Source organism: Elephantulus edwardii, unplaced genomic scaffold, assembly GCF_000299155.1.
Source record: "Elephantulus edwardii isolate Elephantulus edwardi_28Jun2011 unplaced genomic scaffold, EleEdw1.0 scaffold00062, whole genome shotgun sequence".
Taxonomy (NCBI): Eukaryota; Metazoa; Chordata; class Mammalia; order Macroscelidea; family Macroscelididae; genus Elephantulus; species Elephantulus edwardii.
Window position 1 is genome coordinate 15,561,482 of NW_006399812.1, and position 23,847 is coordinate 15,585,328.

Consider the following 23,847-nt stretch of genomic DNA (forward strand, 5'->3'; position numbering starts at 1 on the left):
CTTCATTGTTATGTGTCATTAAACTGACTCCAGCTCTAACCCTATGTAGAGATCAAAACACTATCTGATCTTGCACCACCCTCACAGTCTCACTGTGTTCAAGTTCATTGCTGTGGCTGCTGCATCAGTCTCTCTGAAGGTCTCCCTCTCCTTCACCAACCCTCTCCCCACTTTAAACCACAGAGTTCAAAGGCCTCTCCAATCCCAGGAGTCCCTGCAACCCTTCAGTCACCCAGCTCTGCTGCACCTCCCGGGCGGCTGCTCTCCCCGGGTGCTGTGCCTCCAGTGGTGGGCAGGGTGGGCAGAGCAGGTGGGTGGACACACAGAGCCCACCCTGCTCAGCCAGTCTTGGCTCTCAAAAATGGCTCTGCTCTAATGCACTAAAGTGTGTGTGGCCAGCTGGGGGCAGAAATCACAAACTACCTTCCTCAGGGGGGCAAGATGGATTTCTTGACCTCAATTGGCAGGCTGTGGCCCATCACTAACAGCCAAGGAAATGCTGGCAGGAAATGCACAGTGGACCACGGAGTCAGCCTCACAACAAGAAGAAAGGTGTGCTCCTCGCACACCCAGCCAAGGATCTCAGCTGGCCGTTCTTGTTTTGGTGATCAGGTCCCCAGGGAAGGGCAGTAGCACATCCACTCTTCCCCTGCTCAGGCCTCAGGGGCTGCCTGACCTCAGACCTGCCTCGAAAAGCACAAATAAAACTCAAGCACTCCTCATGGGCACGGGGGCCTGGAGGGCCAGCGTCTGTGATGTCCAAGCTTGCCACCCAGCCACCCACGGGTATCAGATCAGACCAGACCCGGCCCCTCCAGGTAACTAAAACCTGCCATCTCTAGACCCTCGGGAAGTGGGGCTTCCACGTTCTAGAAAACTGTGTCCTTCGTATGACCTGTGAAGGTCCCAAGCCTCACATGCCAGGGCCATGTCTGACCACATTCCCAGCACTGCCAACAAAAAAAATTCCTGGGCAAGAGCAGGAGTGAGAGAAGGGCACGCGGGTTCAGGCGTTCGCGTGCGCTTCTCCAGCAGCTGCAGTGCGCCACGTGGGACAGTGAGAGGAAAAGACAAGGGTGCAAATCTGATGAGAATCAGGAGCTCCTGGAGAGCTGGGAGCTGAGCCCTGGTGAAGGTGGCAGAGAAGCCAGTTCCCTGATCAGCGGCAGGAGGGCGGGCACCACACACAGCATGGGGTGAGCACAGAGGTCGGCTGTGAAGGGCAGGACAGGGGAGGCCAGGAGAACGACCTTTCTGCAACGGTGGCCTACGCTTTCACAGCATCCTTGCCACTGTGTGGTGACCGGGCGTGTGGCTTCCAAGAATCTCTTCCACCTTCCAATTACCCTATTTACTGGGTTAAATCTGATCCTGAATAAAAACCATAAAACTGGCCTTGTTTAGAGCAAAGGTTTTGTGACCGCCTTCCTGTGATCAGGGATTGGAATGGTCGACCCCCTGGCCTGGTATCCTGAGGCTTGACTGTAATATCTGGGGGTGTGTACGGTGGGTGATCCATGTCCCTGTAGCCCCAGGGAGAAGACTCTCAAGCTACACCCTTCACTCCAATCTGAACCCAAGGGGTACACTCAACACCCAGAATCGGCCCATCTAGACAAAGGGCAGGAAGAAGCAGTAAGACTTTTTTTTGTTGTTTGTTTGTTTTTTTATATTTATTTATTTTTCATTTCAGCGAACATCTACAGAGATTTTGGAATTCCATTCATTCATTGTTGCACCCTTCTCTCCGCCCCCCCATTTGCTCCTCTCCTTGAAAAGCAAAAGCAAAACTCCCTCATTAGTACATAATCATCCCCGCACCTCCCCCAACCCCACCCCCAAGCACAAATATAATCCACTCTGCAACCCTCATTTCATACTCTTACGATAAACATAATGCCCTAAAATATAATACTTTTAAACTATTCTCTCCCCCATAGACTTCAATGCCGTAAACATATTTCATCCAGTTTTTAGTCTTACCCCCACCCCAATGTCAGCCTCATTCTACAACAGTGGCACCATATAGCATTTGTCCCTTTGTGACTGAGATACCTCACTCAGCATAATGTCCTCCAGGGTCACCCATTTTGAATAATATTGCATGAGTTCCTTGTTTTTCAATGCAGCATAATATTCCATTGTGCGAATATACCACAGCTTCTCTACCCATTCGTTTGTTGATGGGCATTTAGGTTGTTTCCAACTCCTTGCTATTGTAAACAAAGCCGCAATAAACATGGGTATGCATATATCTACTTGGATGTCATTTATGGTCTCTTTAGGGTATATTCCCAGTAGTGGAATTGCTGGGTCAAATGGTATCTCTATTTGCAACTTTTTGAGAAAGCGCCACATCACTTTCCACAGTGGTTGCACCATTTTACACTCCCACCAACAGTGAATAAGGGTTCCAGTCTCTCCACAACCTCGCCAGCATTTGTTGCTTGCAGAAGCAGTAAGACTTTTAATAAAAAGGACCAAAGCTGGACAAATTCTTTATTAACAAAGGATCAAAAGACTGAGAAAGAAAAGCCCCTAAATACCCAGGCCTCTCTCAGGTCTCCACACACACTCAGGGCTGTGTGCCATGGAGCCCGTCTAGCACAGAGAAGCCAGGCTTTACAGCCCCTGTGGTGACCACAGGGAGCTCGGGGGGGGGGGGGGGGAGGGAAGAAGGTGTGCTGCCAACCAAAAGGCGCCGGTTCAAATCCACCAGCTGCTCCAATGGAGAAAGATGCACCATCTCCTCCTGTGCAATTTACTGCCTCTGAAAACCGGCTGGAAGGTCAACTTTGAGTTGGTCCGGACTCAATGGCACACAACAACAACGTGCAGACTCAAGAATTCACACCTTTTCAGTGACCCTCTCACGCTGTCAAAACCATCACATTATTAATCTCCTTGTGACATATGAGAACAGGACCTGCTTATACAGCCAATTGAGCATGCTCTAAATTAGTGTTTGCAGGTAATTGATTCAGCTGCCAGCCCCATGCCAGCCAGCTACAAGCTGGTTATGCCACTAACATTAAATAATATGAGGCGAGAAAATGGACTGCCTGATTGGACCTGCCGTCAGATGCCGTTAATGTCTGATTTTCCCAAACGTTATGTCTTATTGGACTAATGCAATTTACTGCACCCCAGCCGTGGGCAATGATTCCACTTCCTCTGGATCTGCAGTTGCAGGTGCAGCACAAAGGAAGAGGCACTTCCAGTTACGCCATCAGCTCACCTCTCCTCTGACCTTGACTCAGTGAAGTGAACAAACAGCACTCCAGTCCCGGCACAGCGGCTGGGCAAAGGGGCCCGTCAGCCCCAGTCCCCTGCCCGGCCCACGCGGCTCCCTGCCCAGCCCACGCTGCTTCCAGGCCTGATGGGCAGGATTCGCCTACCTACCTACCTACCTACCTACACACACACACACACTGCTCACTTTCTTTAACTTAGTCAGTCAGAGGGCCCACCTGTAACCACTCACCAGCCTTCCAAGGCCACATCCCCCTGCCAACCTGCAACATCTGCTTTGGAAGAGATTTCTCCTCCTCCAACTGGTTAAGAAAATAATTGTGAAGTGCACAGTGCCACATCCACACATCCACGATGGCAGGAAAGGAGCTCAGGGCATGTTCTTCTCCCTTCTGTCCATCTCACCAACCCCATTTCCTGACACCAACTGTGGCTCGGACACTGTACAGATATGTGAACCGAGGCTCCCAAGGAGCCCAGCCACAAACCAGGACATGGTCCCAGAGCAGAGTGGAAAGGGAGAAAAGTGTGCTTGTTGCGAGTGGCAGCTCAAGGGGAACCAGTCCACCAGGTGGCGACAGCTTCCTCAGGGCAGTCAGGGAGAGTGCTTGCCAAATCTGCTAAATGTACCCTAAGATGATACTGTCCCAGACAAACCGTCACCTTCCCACCATCTTTAGGGTAGTGACCCTCTGCCCTCAAAAGGACACCTTATCCACCATCAGTCAGGCCCTTACTTCTCATTTCTCACTCAAATGAGCTTTTCCCCCAGAGCAGACCCCAGGACCTCCCCTCCCCTCCTCTGAGCTCTCAGGCACCCACAAATCAAACAGCTCCCTGGCTGGATGTCTTTTGCTCAGCTACCGAGTAGCCCGATGCACGAGGGTACACACAGGTGCTCAGGCCCGGGAGCTGGGACTGAGAGATGCCATACATGGCCCTCCTGAAGCTACTGCAGGCCACATGCTTCCCCGGGTGCTTGGCAGGGCTTCGGGCTTAGCCTCTTAGAGAGGTTCCTGGGCCTCACAGAGAAACCAGGCAGGGGGCTGGGAGGCTGAAAGCTGAGCGGTTTATAGACAAAGGGAAGATCTCCCCAGAGCTCAGCTTCCTGAGAGAGCAGCCTTCAAAACAACAGCAAATAAACCAACTCCAAATAGAATCAGACTAGGATGGACAAGTGAGAGATCATATTAAGAAGCTAGTTAGGCCTCGTGTCAAATGTGATGATGGTATGATGCTTTATAAAGGACAAAGAAATATCCTCAACCACTGACGCAAATCTACTACAGGCCAAACAGCATGGTGCCTGGGATGGGGTTTGAATACCCCAGCAAACTGACAAAAATCCTACAACAAACAAACAAGCAAGCAAGCAAACAAAGCAATGGATGGGGCATGCAGGTACACTTAATTGCCCTATTTTTGTAGAGCTGAAATTTCTCTTCTCATCCTGAGCCAGCTCCCACACAGATCTCCTCACTCCCTGAGGCCAGGGGCTAGCTGAGGGCTGCCCCTATACAGGGTCAGTCGGTGCGCTGGGACACTGGGCAGGAGGGTGGCTCAGGGTTCCTCCTAGGACCCCTTCAGAGCTAGAATCCTACAACTTAGCCCAAAGGCTGCCAGTGTCTGGTGGTGAACAGCAGGTCTCTGTGCTGGGACTATCTATTTGTCCTCTAACTCCTTGGTTGTTTCTTTGAGCCATCAGCTGGGGATCATCAAGGGTGAACTCAGTTGGGGTTAGGTTTCTGGGACAATGGTAATCTGAAGGATCTGCTGACCACCCAACCTCCCTGAGCTAGCCCCACTAATTCTCCACTCTTCCCCAAGAGGTCAGGGATCCTAGGAGCCCTGCACTGCAATAGTAGACAACAAGGAGCAGGAACAGACCTGGTGCCCTTCTGTGGCCTCCGCGGAACCATAGTGGGCCTGGGGCCACAGCACAGCTGGTTCCTTATCTAAAGATCCCCTCCATGCCCTCTCCAGGGATGTCATAGCATCTGGGGACCTTCAAGGCATTTTAATTTCTTCTTGCCCAGGGAGTGAGGAGACTCACCATTTATAACTCCTTTAAAAACACTCTAATTCCCAAACCATTTATCATGATAAATGGAAAAAAGACTGAAATTTTCAACAATTTCACCTTCCTTACATCTAGAATCAACACGTTTGGTAATGACAGCCAAAAAAACAGAAGCTGTATTGCACTGGAAAGTCTTCTGTCAAGGACTTCTTAAAATATTAAGGAGCAATGATGTCAGTTTAAAGACTGGGGAGTACCTAATTCAGGCCATGGTCTTTTTAATCACTTTTTATGTATCTCAGAGCTGGACCATGAATAAGGATGATGAGAAGAACTGACGTCTTTGAGTTGTGGTCTTGGAGAAGAGTGGTGAACATCCCCTGAACAACAAAAAGGATGAACAGGTATGTCTTAGGAAAAGTACCCCCAGAGTGCTCACTGGAGGCAAGGATGAGAAAGCTTCATCTCACATACTTTGGGCAAGTTGTTAGGAGAGGCTATTTCCTAGAAAGGGATTTGCAAGGAAAGATGGAGGGCAGGTGAAATGGAGGAAGACCCTTAACCAAATGGATTAACACAGTGACAGCAGCACTGGGCTCAAGTGTGTCAGAGATGAAGAGGCTGGCACAGGACAGGGCAGGGTCCAGATCAGTTGCTCGTAAGGTCACTATAAGTCATACTCACCACGCAGGCACCTGACACCATCATCCCCAAGTCACCACGCAGTAAGCAAAAAGCCTCCATGGCCCACTGCTGACCCCTGTCTCTCAGCCTATCACCCTACACCTGCCACGTGGGCAGGGCATAAAGTTGGTAGGAAAACCTGCTCCTCAGAGTCATACTCTGGGCCAGAGAGCTCCAAGAACAGCCCAACAGCGTCTGGGATAAACTCGGGCCCTCAGGCAAGTGGAACCAGCAGAAATCAAGGCCATACACGTAAAAAAAGGGGGTGCAGAGGGAAAAAGAAACAGCAGCTTCTTCAGCACCCCTTACCCTGGTAAGCTTCCAGGTAGGGTTCACTGGTGGAAAAATCTAGAAGAGGGAATCCTGCCCAGGGCACACAGAGAGGAGAAGCTGCAGGTCCACTGGGGTCTCTCCCAATGGGTTTGTCACCTCACGGGCAGCACGCGCTCCAGGGGCCCTGGCACAGGGCTGACGGGCTGCCTGGGCCATACCCGGTGTGACTCACTGAAGGCCTAAGTGGAGTTCTGTTGCCAGCAGAGCTCTCTAGAGCATTTTATGAGCCACTTAACCACCCCATGACCCACTCGTCCGAGCAGAGCAGACATAATGGCAGTATTTACACAGGAAAACAGCAAGCTGTTTTACTAGGGGCTTTCAGAGCCACAATAGCAGCTATTTGGTCAAGTTTCCAGCAAATCACGGAAACAAAATCCAAGGGTGGGTTGACGGGCACTAAAGCACCCGGAAAAGTAATCAAAGACCATTACCATCCAACACCTTGCCAAGAGCTGGCGAGGCGGCCCCAGCCGGGGAAAGCCATCTCTGCCCAGGATCGCACAGCCCCCCCGTGCGTAAGACCCCCCCTCAATCTGTGCCGCCGCCATACCTCATCTGTAACAAGCTCGGGAACATAAATTACTGGTTGGTTGGTGGTGGGTTTTTTCAGAAACATTTTAATCTTTACCCAGAGGAACACGGCAGCTTACCTTTCCATCTCATATTCTTTCATTCCCACTTTTACAGCCTTCATTACCTGGAGGATGAATATTAAGCCGAGAGATTTGTGTTAAGGAGATAAGGAACACAGCCTCATAAATAATGGATAGCACATTTTTCAAGAGACTCTCCTTGTGGGGGGAGGGCTAGGGAGTCCCTAGGATAACAGACTGTGGTGAGCGCAGGGGGCACCTGTGTGAAGGAGTTAGGAAAGATCCAGTGGGGACCTGAGAAGATGGGGCAATGGTAGGCATAGATCAATGGTGAGGAATTTTATAAAACAGGCCACCAGCCGCTCTGCGGAGAAGGCTGGGCAATCTCCTCCCGTGAGATTAACTGCCTCTGAAAACCCACCGAGGGTCAGCTCTGGGTCGGTTCCAACTCTGTGGTACACAACAACAACGTATATGAGTGATCGCTGCAAACACATGTGAATGAAGGAAACCGAAACACACATATATGAATGATACACGCTGAATATAAATTTTGTATGCAAACCAATATAAAATTTTTTAAAGAAGGTCTCCTTTTTTAAAAAAAAGAGACATATAAGGTGGTACAAAGAATGTAGCAAAACTGAAAGATTTTGGGGGGTTGTTTTCTTTTTCAGGCTCCAAAATCCATAGTTTATTTAAATTACCACAAAGCACTTCTGCTGAGTGTGAACACAACTGCCCAATGCCAGAGATGGCAGGACAGGGATGCGTGAGGAGTCAACTGAGGCACCTAGGGGAGCTCGGTGCCAAGGGGGCTAAAACGGACTATTGCTCAACGACTTTTCCTTTATCTAACTTTCAAGAAACACAGAGACACTGAACTCGTACAGAGCTTGTGGCTATAAACTGCTCTTGTCTGTTTTCTAACAGGAGCTATGGCTGTCACCAAGGAGACTCGGGGTGACTGCCCTCCCGAGCACCCTCCAAGGAGACTACTTCCTTATCGGTCTCATCCCAAGAAGAGCAGGGAGGTTCAGGGGAGCCCCAGGAGAAGTTGTTTTCAAAAAAAAAAAATAGGTGTCAGTGATAAATGGGCTTGAATCCTGAATAAGGACTAATTTTAAATTAGCCATGGACTGCCGGGACAGCAGGAAGGAGAGACTTCCCTCCTGGAAGTTGTTGAAAAATCCGACAAGTGTCAGCGCCTGCTAGTCCCGTGAAAGTAGGAGTCTCTGCCCTCACCCCCTATAGTCTGTGTGCAGCTGGGACCGAAGCTCGCCTGGCCCTGTCCTCACCCCATACAGTCTGTGTGCAGCTGGGGCCGAAGCTCGCCTGGCCCTGCCCTCCCCTCATACTGCTTGTGTGCATCTGGGGCCGAAGCTCGCCTGGCCCTGTCCTCACAAGGGCACAAAAAGAGACACCTCCATGAGGGGCTGTCTGAAGTGAGACCCTGGCCTGCTCCCAGCTCAGGGACTGAGGCACATCCTGTGACTGTCCACTGTGGTACTGCCCCGCTGTCCACACAGTGCAGTGCTGCTGGCAAACCCAGCCAGGGCACAAAGTCCAACAAACGAGAAGGGAAGCCCGGGCCCGACTTACCTCTCGGTGAGCCTCACTGGAGATCTTGTTGGTGTAGCGCAACACTTCCAGCTCCATGTCCGTCTTAAACACTCGGCTGTAGAGAGGAGAAAAACAAATCTCCAGGTCAGTGGCTTTCTGGCCCTCTCCTTCGGGTCAACCAAACCCTGAACAGTCAAGAAGGAACGTCAATGGCAGGTCTGCCTGCAGCTGTGTTGGAGCAGACCATGCAGAGCCAGGCCTTGCCACGCTGCAGGTGGGCTGCCTGGACGTGAGGTTGGGGCCACCAGCAGGGTCATCAAAGCCCCTGCAGTGACCGCTGCACTAAGTGGTCTAGAGGTAAAGCCTTGAAGGGGACAGCACCACTGCCCATCCTGACACAGCTCAAACCATGGGCATGCGTGTTGTTTTGCTACAAGATCTGGAAGCTGCTGTGGGTGGCAGAGGTCCACCCTCTATCTACGGTCTCTCTGAGATCCAGTTTTCTCATTCACCAAGTGGGGAGGTATCCACATGGCAAGGCTGCTGCACCTCACGCTCGGGGGGTAAAAAGGCCCCTCTTTTCCCTTCCCCTCCCACATATCTATTCAACAGACAACCCAGAAATGGCATGTGCCACCATGCCCTGGTGAGACGGATAAGGGGACGAGGTGGTCAGGCCCAACCACAGGTGTGCAGGTACCAACGTGGAAAGTGCTGGTCTGCAGACAGAGGCAGGGGGCTAGGAACAGACAGAAAAAGAGAGGAGTGACGGGGGGGGGGGGGGGGGGCGGGAGAGACACTGCTCTCCCTGGAGATGCAGTTCCGTCCACTATTACAGGATTCTGGTGGGTTCATGGGATCCTCACAATAAACTCAGGTTAGTCTGCTTGAGTTTTGGTCCTGGAGTCAAGCTCATGTCCAAGTTAAGTCTCACTAGAAGAGCTATGTCAATATTAGTTCTCCACAGCCATCCATGTCAAATAAGTAACTCCAGGTCCACGGCATCTAGACAGTGGGCACGCCAGTCATTACTGGAGTGGGGACAGGGGACAGACCCTTTCTGGCCATGGGCACAATCCTCCCTCTGTGACTCTGTCCTCTTCTGTAAAGTGGAGAAAATAACAGTGTTGTTTCCTCACTGGAAATGGTCATGAGAGTTAAGAGCATCGTGAACAGAGCCTGGCACACAGTCCGTGCTAAGAAAGTGTGTGTCAGACAAACCCCTCACCCCTCTAGGCGCTGCCTTGCACACACTGCCCACCCCAAAGCCAGACAGGACCCCAACCGCCTCAGGCAGGCTGCCTCTATTCTCATCAAAAGACAATCTCCCAGGATTAGAGTAGGCCCTCAAAGTTAGGCAAATCCAAAAAACACATGCCACCTCTCTTCTTTTTATTTAGAATTTTTCTTTTACTTTTCAAAGAGAAGAGAGAACTGGGGAGGAGGGGTAGGCAGGGAGAAAAGTATAACAATGAATGAATGGAAATCCAAAGTCTGTAAGCTTTCATTAAAATTAATAATAATAATAATAAAATAATAATCATAATTACTAAAAAAATTACATTTCTTGAGAGCCTACTACATGCTAGGAAACTCTGTTGGCCTAGTGGGTAGAGTTGAGCTGCTAACTCTGGTGGTTTGAATCCACCAGAGGCACCTGCTGGGGCGTCAGCTATGAGCTGGCTTTGACAGCAACGAGTGAATTATTTCATGCTAGAAAGTCCCTGGAATGCTTAGAGTTCTGGGCCACCAACCAAATGGCTGGAGATTTAAAAAAGAAAGAAATGGGAAAATGAATAAATAAAATGCTGGGAGAAAAGCCTGGGGATGTGTTCGGAGGTCAGACACCATCAGCCCTCTCAGCCCAGTCCTAACCTGACGCTTGTGGGGCCCCTGAGCTGGAAAAGACGTACTGGCTGGATTCTGTGCAGTCCTGTAAACGGAGGTGGAGTCAGATGCACTGCTCACACCGCTGTGGTCCAGGCCTGTGGCCTCACGGCCCAGCATGTGAGAGCACAGCCAGCAAGTCCTCTCTAAGAACACCCACACCTGGGGAGGCTCACTCTCCCACCGAGGCCCACCCCTGCAAGTCTCCTCGAGGGCGCAACGGCCCAGCTCCTCGCATCGCAGGGGTACATCTCTGCAGGGCCATCTCGGGCCCTGTGCTCCATGCGGGATCAGCTCCACACGAGGCCTCCAGTCACTGCACTACAGCCCAGCTTCTCCACAGGCCCAATCCTGCCCTCTCCTTCCCTTCCACTGCTCAGTACACTTCCTGCCCACCGACCTCCAAGCCAGTTTCCCAGGAAACCTATCTGAAATCACTATTACCATCCCTGTTCACAGATGGGCAAACTGAAGCTTACACAAAATAACCTGTCAAAAGTTTCCCTACCTCCATTTCCACACCTGAATCCTTTTGCCTCACACTTCAAACAAGTAAGTTCTTTTTAAACATATAACTCTATACCAGGACAGACCACCACACAGATAAAAAGGGGGAAGGGTCTTTTCCAAGTATTTGAAAACTCAGAAAGTTAACTGCTCATACAGCCCTTCTGGAGAAGTAGTTAATTATATATTCCAGAATGGAAAAGAGAGAAAGCAATTATAAGCCAACCAAGAGGATGTGATGAAATATTTTTCCAAAGGTAGAATTAACCAAAGACTAGACTCCGGACTCATCCTCCTTGAGTCAGAACCAGCCCACAGTTGACCCTCTCGTGGGTTTCCCAAGGCTTCAAACTGCACAAGAGGAGACCACCCATCTTTCTCCCACAAAGTGCTGGCAGGTTCGGATCGCCAGAGAGGTGTGCGCTATGGGCTGGTAGAGAACACTCTCCAGGTTATACAACATGAGCACCTCAAATTAGCAAAAAATATAATTAAAAGAAATCTCAGGGAATGTGAAAAAGCGAGTTTTTTAAATGTAATCCATAGAAATCAGCTTGAAGTATTGGGACTCTGAATGTCCACAAGAAAAATGGAATAGATTTATTTCCACAGATAGAATGAATAAGAAGTTCAAAGCACTTGGTAATATGCCATATATTTTTCTCTCAGCAAAAGATGACAAAGGTAAAAATATATATGAAAAGGAATTCTGTCTGGCATAGAGCATTATATATTAGGGTACCAAACAAAAAGCTGGAAGTTTGACTCCACCAGCCTGCTCCGAGGTAGGAAATGGAGGTGGTCTCTTATAAAGATTTACAGCCTTGGAAACCTGATAGAGGGATACAATGAATCAAAACCAAGTGACAGTTGTGGATTACATACAGGTACTCAAACAGTAACAAAGTAACACCAAACAGTTAACTTTCTACTTCCTTTGGGGAAGGAGAGGATAGGAATACAACTCACTGGCGAATCTCAGCAGCACTGATGGTAAATCAACAAACACTGCACCTGTTCTGATGCAAGGAAGCAAAAGAGACACAATACTCATCACTGATTCCAGCCAAATAGTTTTAACTTGGACGACTTTATATCTAACTGCAAGTTTGACAGAAGGACAAGCTGAATGTCACAAGGGAACATCCAACCAAATCCAGAAAGTAGGACATCATACAGCACAGCTGACGTATCTCCATGACAAGCTGGTATCAAGGAGAGAAAAGCAGTCAGAGCCGTTATGTGCGACGTGGAGAAATGGACCAATTCTAAACTGGACAAGTCAGCTGACGAAATGTGTGCTGTCTTGTACTTCCTATCAAAAATGCACACATGTTGCATTTGTAATAATTAAAGTTACTTGGGGTTGGGTTTTTTTAACTTAAAAAAGAGAGAAAATCACATTCCAAATATGTAAGAAATTAAAATATGGAGGGAGTTTCTACAACTGATGGGTATTCAACAACATTTCACTGCTTTTGATTTTATTCTAACACACAGCAACCTTCCACTGAGTTTCTGAGAATGTCACATGCACTGGGAAGAGAGTGTCCATCTTTCTCCTTTTGGAGTGGATAGGGGATTCGAACTGCTGGAGACACAAGGCTTTTGCAATTATCAGCCCAATTTGCTATGGACCATGCCACCAGTGCTTCTTTGATGATTATTACAAGGGGTTGGGGAATCCATCTGCCTTTGATGGACTTGAGACTCTTCCTGACTGAGATAGTTATGGTAATAATAGAAATAAGTTTCACAGATCTGAAGACACAATGCAGGAAGTTCACTGAGGAGGCAATAAAGGAAGGTCAAGGCCATGCCAAGAGGGCATATGTAACCAATGAAGAATCAAACTCTGTGGCAGAAACAGAGCTCTTTGCTCCTAGTGAGGAGGGTAGAGCAGTGTAGGCAGGTGTTTGTTTGGGAGTTTGTTTTAGTTTTTAAAGTATCAGCGTCATTAGACCCCACGCTCGCAGCTCTGTTCAACTCGGTGCACGTACTACTGGCTAAAACCTGACGACACTAACGCGGTCCTGCCCATATGGGACATGGTGCCCGTATCTTCTCCAGTACTGCTAATGACATGCCATCAGGCGCACAATGGTGGGGTGCGACGGGCACCATGGCCTGGGAGAAGGACCAGCGAGACAAAGAGGGGGAGCTGCTACGGGAGGGAGTGACGGGCAGGGGCCGGGCCTGGGGGAGGGTGGCCCAGACTGGAGAAAGGACAAGGGGTGACTTGTGGCCCCAGAACAGAAGCATCCTCAGGGCCTCTCAGTGGCTGGCTCTGTTTCATTTCCAAAGTGGCCAAACGATTTCTAAAGCTCCCACGTTTCTTTTCTTTTTTTAAAAAAAATGTGTGTGTGTGTGTGTGTGTGTGTGTGTGTCAAATTGGATCTGATTGTTACAGGAGGAGATTGTCCCTCCTTCTCCAGCAGAGCATCTGGTGGATTCGAACAGTGTACTTCAGGGACTGCAGTGCAGCTTCTTGCCACTAGGCCACCAGAGCTCGCCAAGCATCCACTTTTCTCTTACAGAGCAAATACACTTGAGACCTGCAGTGGGAGAGAGTCCCCACTTTTGTCCAGGGTGAAAGTTGTACCCCTCACCTTCCTAGGGGCTCTCCACCCACAAGGGAGTGCTGGGGTGTGGAGCCAGGACCTCAGATGGTAAGCCTGTTTGCTCCCGTCACTTGTCAGAGGCAGCAAATCCTCAGGGAATGTCCTCAGAAGCAGCCCAGCCGGCCACTGGCTCCCACCACCTCTCCGACACCAGGACAGCCAGGCCTCGGTCACTGGGACGTGGAGGAAGCCTTCGACTCCCTCATGTCACCTTCCTTCCTCTTCCCAAGACTAAAACCACTGGGGAAAGTGTAAAACCGAAGCTCACAGAGACCTTCTCCGAAGTCCTCTCTTGAAGAAAGTGCTCATCAATTTAGAGGCACCTCCTGCATCCACACCGTGGGGAAGGGCACCGGCCCGGCTACGAGCAGCCCCTCTGTCCCGAGCAGCCCCTCTATCCCGAGGGGAGATGCGCTCACAAGATACCCTGGCGGCCACTCTGGCCTCAGGCCTCACTACTGTCCTCCACGGGCCCAGCCTAGGACCTGGGCCGGGGAGGGGGAGACATGTGCTAATCCTGAGTGCGGTACAGCCTCAAAGTGACACCCCTGGGGGGCGCCGGGCGCGAGCCGTGCAGCCAGCACCTCCTGTGCCCACCTCAGCCCTCTGTCTCTCTTCAGCTGAGATCTCCGTCTGTGCCAACACTATGTGTTCCTCAGACCCTGTGCCCTGCATGCACACATGCTGGGTCAAGCCTGCAGGTGGGCACAGTCGGGTGGGTGGGCACGCGCAGCAGCTCCTGGTCACCACCTGCGCCCCAGCTTAGCCCACTTGTGCCAGGAGGCCTGGCGAAGCACGGCAGGCTTTCTCCACTACTCCCCACCCCAGACACCCCCACGTTTCCGCTGCCTCCCTCCGGGCAGATGAATGAACTCATCTCCCACTTCACAGAGAACACGGATGACATCAGCAGAGCCCCCTCGTCACTACTCCACCCTCCTTCCCCTCACAAGGAAAGGGGTGCTGGCTGCCCACTGAGGCTCCACTCCCCACTTCCTGCTCTCCCCACCCCAGGCAGGCTCATAATCCAAATCCGAGCCTCTTCAATGCACCAACCTCCTCTCACTGGGAAACAAGTTCTCACAAACAGAAGTTCCTCTGCTCTCACCTCATCCAGCCACACTCAGATCTCAGCCGTAACCATAACCGTCCTTGTCCTTGGCAGTAAAGACGGGGGAGCAGCTTTTGTCATTCTTTCTAACAGCTTCCCGTGTGCCCTCACCTTCCACTCTGTCCTCTCCTCACCTGAGCCCCACCTGTACTTTCCTCAGACCCACCAGCAGCCTGTTCGGCCCAGCTGGCACTCCTGAGCCTCCGGAGAGCCCCACTTCTTCCCAGACAGTTCCCTCAGCTCACCTGACACAGAGGGGGCTGCCTGCCTCCTCTTTCCCCATTTCTGAAGCCCTCCTCCAACCCCAGACAACTTGAGCTCAGCCCACATGAACCCCCACTCTGTTCCATCTCATCTCTTGAAATCTGGCTTTAAATCCAGCTTTTTGTTTCTGACTCAATCAAAATACTGCAGGCAAGGGATCTGGTTGCTATGCAACCCACATGCGGTCCTTGTTTAAAATGGCAATTACTGAACCGGTTTGAAGCCAGGCTTAACAGAGAGACGCAGGCGTCACTGCGGGAACTAAGCTAGCGCCCCTCCATCACATCCCACTTCCACTCACGGCCATGACCGTGACCCCACCTCCTCCATCCCACCACAGCCACCCCCACGCCATCCTCTCCAGCTTGGACAACTCTCGAGCCATGACTGTCCACCAGGCCATGGTGTCAGGAGGGGCCATTCCAAGGAAGAGGACATCATGACGGGTGAGGTGGAGGGTCAGAGAAAGGAAGCCCCTCAACAGAACAGGCTGACAAGATGACTGCAGCAATGGCTCGAGCAGAGGTGAGAAGGGCACAGGCCAGGGCAAGGTCCAGGCTGACTAGGAATCAACTTAATAGGAAGAAATAACAACAGCAAGGCCCGGAATTGCCTAGTCCCTGTTGTTGTTGTGTGCCTTTGTGTTAGAACAGACTCATAGCTGCCCTTCCAGTGGGCTTTCCGAGTGTGGCTTTTTTTAATGTGGCTGTCGCCCCTTGGTGTGGCCCTCACTCATGGGTGTGGCTGTCACCCCTCGGTGTGGCTGTTCCTCCTCAGTGTGGCTGTCACCCATCAGTGTAGCTATCAGTGGAGACTTTGTGTGTTGCTATGAAGCTGAACAGATTTCAGGAGCACTTCCAGACTAAGGCAGACTAGGTGGAAAAGTGTCGATTTGTTCACAATAATCAGCCGATGAACCTAACAGTCCAATTGGCAACTGCTGTGGGCGTCTCGCCCAGGCCAGAGCAGCGCTGCCTTCCATTGTGCACAGAGTTGCTGCGATCAGGAGGCAGCTCAGAGTAACAAGCCACAAAAGAGGATTCAGGAGACTGCGGGTCACGTGCCGCCTGACCCCGCCCCTCCTCCAGCCTCAGCCGCTGCCTGGCACTTGTCCTTCGCTGTCACCTTTCATCCTCTGCTTCCTGGCCTGTCTTAAGCACACCTTTCTCAAAGTGCAGGCTCCCCTAGTCCCCACTATGTTCCAGGCAAGATCCCTTCCCTATGTCCCCTGGACAGTCCCTATGATTCTCTGGTAAGCTACCACATTTACTTAAGTTTCCCTTCAAAATGCCAGAGTCTGGACGGCAGTGTCCTAATGCCAGGGCTGTACCTGGCCCTTAGTTATCAATACCTGGGTATTGCACCGAAGCTAGAAAACAACTTAGTTCCTGCAAACAGAGCTAATGGCCTCATTTCAAAATTAAGAGGCCCCCTCCACTCCATTCTATTCCACCTTGGTGGAGCTGACCAGGTCAGTAGAGGGAGTCACTCAGCCTGGCCTTCCCAGTGCAGAGCACAGGACACAGCTCAGCACCCTCCAGACCAGAGCACTACCTCCAGCTGGTACAGCCCCTCCCACAGCCACACACATAGAAGAGGGAGTCTGAGGATCGAGGCCCAGGACTCAGCTCAAAGCCCACCTTCACAAGCCCTCTTTCTATCTTCCCCCTGCAGCTAAACACCCTCCTGGGAATTAGGCTGGGGAAATTATGACACCAAATCATCTAAGGAGAAGAAAGACTTATATCTCAAGAATTTTGTTTGGGTTTTCTGTAAAAAAAAATATTCTTTTCTCCCACAAAACTGTAGTGACCTAGTAGTGAGAAGCTGCAGTGCAATCTCAAAGGGACGTGGTTTGAGGCCATCAGCTGCTCTGCAGGAGAAGGATGGGCAATCTCTTCCTATGTGATCAACTGCCTCTGAAGAGACACTGGAGCTATGGGCCAGTTCTAACGCCATACTATATAACAATAATGTTTGTTGTTATTACTATGTGCCATCGACTCGCCTGTGACTCATAGTGACCCTGTGTACAATAACTCTGGACTCTGCTCAATCCTGAGTCAACTTTGTCTCTGATACACCTACGTCCATTGCCCTAGTCACTGAGTCAGCCCATGTCATCAAGGGGTTTCCTCTCTTGCACTGCCCTTCCACTCTCGCAATCATGATTGCCCCTCTCCAAGGACAGGTTCCTCCTGGCAACATGTCCAAAGTACGTCAGACAAAGCTTCAGGATCCTGACCTCCAAGGAGCACCCTGGTTTCACCCTCTCTAGGTTGGGTCTGTTTGTTCTTTTAGCAGTTCATTGTATATTTAATATCCTTCTCCAGCACCACAGCTCAAAAGCATCAATTCTCTTCCATCCCTAATCATTGTCCAGCTTTTTGATGCGTAACATGTAATTCTTAAGACCATGGCCTGGATCAGGCGCATCTTAGTCTCCAGACTGACATCATTGCTCTTCAATACTCTGGAGATGTCCCTGACAGCAGACTTTCCCAATGCAATTTGTCTTTTAATTTCCTGGCAGCTGGTACCAAGAGTGTCGATTGTGAAGCCAAGCAAACTAAAGCTGTTTACAATCTCAATCTCTTCACCATCTATCATGATGCTGCCAATCAGTCCAGCAGTGAAAATCTTGGTTTTCTTGATGATGAGCTTCAATTCATATTGAAGGCTGCAGTCCTTGACCTGCAGCAAGTACTTTGGCTCCTCCCCAGTTTCAACAAGCAAGGTTGTGTCATCTGCCTAACACAGGTTGTTGACGAGTCTTCCTCCAAACCTGATACCACATTCCTCTTCATAGACCCCAGCCTCCCAGATGATCTGTTCCACATACAGATTGAAAAGGTATGGAGATAGGACACATCCCTGGTATACACCCTTCCTGATTTTAAACCTTGCAGTAATAATAGTGTTTTCTTAACTACCACACTGTCACAATACACTTCAACCATAGTCTTAAGAATAACAAATGAAACAGAATTCTATATTCTTTAAACAGGTGCACTGCTGCACAGGTGTACATTTAGGAAAACTGTAAAGTTCTTACAAGACCAGCAATGTAATTTTATTTTGTACATTTTAATAACTGTATCTCAAGTCTTATTCTTTTCCCATCAGAGACTATAAGCATTTTCAGCATTCAGAGCCCAGAGTTCTGCATTCTTTCCTAATTTTACTTTGGGGAAGGTGGGAAACCAGGCCTTTGCCTGCTCTACACAGGAGTAATTTTTCCAGTCACATTAAAAAAAAAAGTGTAAACTGAAGCAGGACAGATTATTCACAAAGGCTGCTCTCTGGTGGAGCTGGCCTGGCTGAGCTTGGGCCTGCCTCACTGTCATGTGAGCTTGAAAAAGGCCCTGAAAATAGAAGGCCACTGAGTGCTGCTTTGGCCGGTTAGCCACAGGTGACTCTGGGCATCAGTTTCACCTGGATGCCAAGCAGAGGGACGCTTCCTGCCTGGCCTGGCTATCTCTATGATGACCACAAGGGCCAGAAACCACTGCTGAGATTACTGCAGAAAACAACAAGCCTTTCCAGCACTCTGCAGTTTCTCCCTACTTCCAGAAGAATCCATTGCTCTGAATCTGATGAGGATACTTCTGCTACTGCCTCAAAAAGGTAAGGAAAAGGGGTTCCACCTTAGCCTAGTGTGACAGAGTAAACTGTGCCTCCTTTCTCTAGGGCTGCTGTTAGTTGTCGAGTTGGAAAATGATTCATAGCTGACATTCCAGTGGGTTTTCGGAGGCAGTAAATTGCACAGGAGGAGAATGCTCATCCTTCTTCCACAGAGCAGCTGGTGGAATCAAATCTTGGGGACTGCAGGGCATCTTCTTACCATTAGGTAACCAGAGCTCCCCCTAGTATGCACTGCTAGTTCCTAGTCTTTACATCTAAAGCCCTGAGGGTTAATCAAAAGATCAGTGGTTCTCACCCACCAGCCACTCTCTGCTTCTATAAAAACTTCAGCCTTAGAAAGCCTATGGGGAGGGGAGCTCTGGTGGCCTAGTGGCAAGAAGTTACCCTGCAATCCCAGAGGCTCACGGTTCAAATCCACCAGATGCTCTGCCGGGTGAGGAGGGACAATCTCCTCCTGTACCAGTCAGATCTGATTTGACGGTACACTCACACAAATAATAAAATAAAATAAAAAAAAAAGAAAGCCTATGGGGCAGTTCTACCCTGGCCTATAGGGTAGCTGTGAGTTGGTGGCATCTACTTGAAGGCACTGGGACTGAGCTCTGGCAGTCTGCATGCCTGGAGCCACAACCCCATTTAGGAATGGGTCCGCTTTGTCATCTGATAGTGGAACTAGTGTAGGATGTATCTTCACTCAATCTCTTCTGAAATACAAAAGATGGGAAAAGCAGATGAGGGAAGAGAGATGCAAGGTACGTGAAGAGTGCTCAGGAGGAGATGCTCAGAGAGACAAGGGGCCTCCCCTAGAGCTGACACAGAAAGAAAACCTTCCTAACCCCAATTCAGACTGTGTGTGATGGCTTGTCTAGTCATTGCCTTAGCCCTCTCTGGGGGTGTGGTCTACAGCTGCTTCAACTGCAAGACACGTGGTTCACTGCTGATCAGTTTCTTCTACATCACCTATAGCTGTGGGGCTAAAATAAGGAGGAGAGCTGGCCAGACTGTGGAGAGACTGTAGTAAAGCATAGCCTGACAGAGCCATAGAGATGGAGCCAGAGTCAAAGGTTCTGCTTGCTAGACAACTGAAGAAAGATCTGACTGGTGACTGCTGTAAGACAAAGCTTGCTGGATGACTGAGGAAACCAGATGTTTTCTTGCATTTGTGTTGCTGGACTGAACTTGGACTTTGCACTGTGTGTTATCTTTTGCCTCACTCACCCCTCAACCAATTTCCTTAATAAACTCCACAACCGTTGATTCAAGTCTGTGAGTCAATTTGCAACAAACATCAGATCCAGTGATTAACAGAAGTAGGAGCAGAAGTGTGGGACCTTGTAGCCTGACCTTGCCTGACATGTCTGACCTTGCAGCTATTTATTAGGTACTTGTAGATGTTATTGATAGAGATGGTTCCCCTTTGTAGCATTAACTGGTCAGACTCCACCTTCCCCCACACTGCAATTGCTCTTTTTAACTTGCTTGCTAGTCACTCATTTATGGTATTTCTGCTGTAGCTCACTGCCACTGAGTTGGTTTCCACTTGCAGTGGCCCTGCTTCAGGTTTCCTAGGCAGTAAGTAACAAGGGGAGATGATTATCCATCTTTCTCCTATGAGCAGCTGGTGAATTTGAACCCCTGGAGATGTGCAGCCTTCAGGTTAGCAGCTTAACTCACTACAGACGCCACTAGAGCTTCTAGGTAACTAAGATGCCTGGCCTCTACAGGAACCCCAGCCTCTGGGATGAGGGTCTCTTAGCAGCACCTTTGGCCCCAGCTGAGTCTCACCTGAGGCAGTGCAGAGTGTGACTGGAAATATGACCTATTGGGTTTATATCCACAAAGGCAGCACCATCCATGATGGAATGGAGGAAGAGAAGGAGGATCAAAGCAAGATAAGTGAGAAGCCCCAAATGAGGTCCAGCGAGAGGTGGCTCAGGCTCAGCAAGGGGTGAGGAGGCACCTGGGAGGATCTGGACACTGAGCTCTGTCCTGTCCCCTCACTGTGCCCTGCGTGGCCCTCCCCGAGCTGTACCACATCCAGGAGCTGTTCAAACAGAAAAGCAGCATGCAGAGCATAGCGTGGGGCCAGCAGGCTGAGGCCCCAGCATCCACTCCAGGCATGGAATCTCTAGCCACAGCCCAGGGCGGAGATTTATTTGTGCAATTTTTTTTTTAAATATTCACAGGTCACAAAACTGCCTCAGGGCATTAAACCTGGAATTAAGACATCAATTAACAGTGGCCTGAATGTTCCACTGATTAAAACAGCAGCGAGGCTAGATGAAGTATCTCCAAATCCCATCTCCAAGCATCAAAGTGCCACCGTGGTGAACAAAGCCCATTTAAAGGGACAGAAGCTCCATCGTCCCAGGAGATGAATGCACAGGGGCGGCTCTGTGAGTCAGGTGGGCGGGAGTTCAATACCTCAGGAGCCCTCTGACCACTCTACCCACAGCCTGCAACACGGAACATAAAATGCCAGAACCAAGGAGACCAAGAGAAAAGAGCTGGTTGAAATGATTCATCCTAGGGAGGCACAATCAATAGTCCTCTCAAAGAAACCCGAGGGATGAAGAGACTGACAGCCAAATTCAGCTGGGAACTGATGCGTGCTGCTGATGTGCCCGGAACAAGCTGTGGACAGAAGGACAAGGGGGTCCCCTGGCCCAAGCCCTGGCCTAACTGCCTCCCCCTCTGCCTGATGCCTCTGTACCCCATTTCTTTCCTTCTGGCACACAGGTTCTCATCCTGCCCTACGAGTTCCACTTAGCTGGTATCCTAGGCACATGGAGGGTTAAATGTCTATTCATTAGGAGACAAGGATGAGCCACCCCGCTGCGACACGATTCACGCACGCATCTGAATCTAGGTCATTATCTACGTAGATTTTCTAATTTGGGACGTGTCATCCAGGATGTGGAAACCTGGTACATTTCTGCCCCTAAACCATCTGCCCTCACCAGCTCCTGTGGACAGAGACAGGCCTGGGAGTAGAAATAGATGTTACTCCACTCCTGATTAATACACGCAGGACACTTTGACTCCGTGTAATTAACAGCTCTAAAAATGGCAGATGACTCAATTTAGCACGGTTCCCACTTAAAACCCAAGAAGACACACAGCAATTGCTGTCGTGCCTGCTCTTCTGTGACGCTACCAGAGGGACTTAAGTGAGACCAAGGCGCCAGGCTATTATGCCGACTGAAAGTATCTCCTTTCATTTCCTACCCCTACCTTCGGATCAATTTAATCATCTGCAAAACAGGAAAGTAGAGCCACAGCCTAAATTATGGAAGGAAGATGCCTGCTCTTATTAAATTTCAACTTTTGACCTTCGCATTCCAACTGCAATACCCAACACAAGGGAAGGAATTATCAGTTATGATCTCCTGTTGGAGGGGAAAGAGTATGATTATAGAGGAATTTACAGGAAATCAAAAAGGCGCTGCTCGAGAGAATGGAAAACAATAAAACAGTCATGGAAAGGAAATGAATGACACCCAAACAAAAATGAGAAACTATGCGAGGCTGCCTGCTGCCTTCCAAGCAGGGGCTTGTGGGAGAATCCCAACACCCAGCCAGAGCCACTGGGGATCTGGAGGGTAGGAGGGAATGACGGGTGTGGGGCAGGGGACACTTAGCTTACACCCTACTGCCCCACACTAGCCTCAGCACAAGATGCACTCCCGGGGCTCTGACCACCACCTGCAATCCCAGCAGGTCAAGAGTGAGCCGAGGAAAGAGCCCACTGGCACTGAGAGAGGCCTCTCCCCTCAAAGCGCTCCTCAGCGCAGGCACCCAACCCGGGAGCCGGTCAGCTCAAGCCCTTGCTGTTCACAGAGGAGTAACTGAGCTGCCAGAGCCTCGCCTTCCTCATCTATTGCCGTCAAGTGTTGACAAGTTGGCACCAGCACATAGTCACCGCATGAACAGAACAAAACACTGCCTGGGCCTCCCCCATCCTGACAAGTGCAGCTGTGCTCAAGCCTGGACACCGTGTCAATGCATCTTGTGCAGGTTCTTCCCCTTTTCATGGACCCTCTACCAAGCACGGTGTCTTCTTCCAGGGCTGGCTCCTCCTGGCTCCACGCAATGAATGTGAGACGAAGCCTCCCCATCCTCCCTCCTAAGCCTGCTGGCTGCACCCCTTCCAAAACAGATCTGTTTGTTCTTTTCACTTCCCATGATGCACTTCCTAGTCTTTGCCAATATTACAATTTTTTTCTTCCATCTTTCTTATTCAATGTCCAACTTCCCCATGCATATGAAGCAATTGAAAATACTATGGCTTCTGGCAGACGCCCCTTGATTTGCAAAGTGACATCCCTGATCTTTAGCAGTTAAAGTTAAGTTCTTTATAGCAGAGGTGCCCAACGAAATCCGCCTTTCGATTTCTTAAGTGCTGCTTCCATGGGCATTGATTGTAACTCCAAGGAAAATGAAATCCTTCCTCATCTGAAGCATGGCGATAACCAGACCATCTACTTTATTACATAAACGAACTCTCTCTTTAAATAAAAGGGGCTCTTGTTGTGGAGTGTTATATACTGAAAGACCAGCAGTTTGAGCCCTCCAGCTGCTCTGAGGACTGTTCTTCCTCCCTTAAGGAATTACAGCCTCAGAATCCCACTAGAGGGTCACTGTGAGCCAGAACCAGCTTGATGGTAGGAGGTGTTTGTTATGCAAGGAGACATGCGTCCAGTATTTGGCACACAGGAAATCTAAGATGATGATGGTCATTGTGATTAAACCATGTCAGCACTTGATTTATGCTCTCACTCAAATCTTAGCGACTCAGTGAATCATCACCTCCACATCACTCAAAAAGCCAGACTTGGAGAAGAATGTGGCATGAGGATCGGAGAAGACTCACCGGCAACCTGCATTATGTATGCACATAAAAGTGAGGAGGACTAGAAATGCTTGCTACAGAAGATCAAAGATTACATCCTTCAATATGGATTACATTTCAACATCAAGAAAACCAACATCTTCACCATTAGGCCAACAGGTAACATCATAATAGATGGAGAAAAGATTAATGTTGTCATCTTGCTTGGCTCCACAATCAACTCTGGGTACCAGCAGCCAAGAAATCAAAAGACACTTCAACGATTTAGATCCTCCCAGAACAGCTGTGGGTGAGCATTAACATTACTGGTAAGTATATTCATTTTCTCCTGAACACAGAGCCTACTAATTGGTCCTAAAAGCCTTCTGGGGTCCCAACTCTTCTCACTATTTCTTAGTTGTTGGAATGGACGGAAAACCTCATAAGCAGTTCCTTACTTCACCTCTCCCTTGCATGCGAACTTCCGAGTTGTAAAACAACCCAGTGGTAGATGGAATTTGCTCCAGGACTTA

General features: G+C 49.7%; 1 protein-coding gene across 1 annotated transcript in view; it reads right to left on the reverse strand.

The window, feature by feature from the left end:
* PEPD (peptidase D) overlaps window positions 1-23,847 on the reverse strand; it is a 161,167-nt gene that overhangs the window by 79,478 nt on the left and 57,842 nt on the right. Inside the window, exons 8-9 of the mRNA XM_006887875.1 lie at window positions 8,488-8,563; window positions 6,943-6,989 (exon numbers count right to left, since the gene is read on the reverse strand). Of these exons, the coding sequence (XP_006887937.1) occupies window positions 6,943-6,989; window positions 8,488-8,563 (123 nt within the window). The remainder of the gene's footprint in view (window positions 1-6,942; window positions 6,990-8,487; window positions 8,564-23,847) is intronic.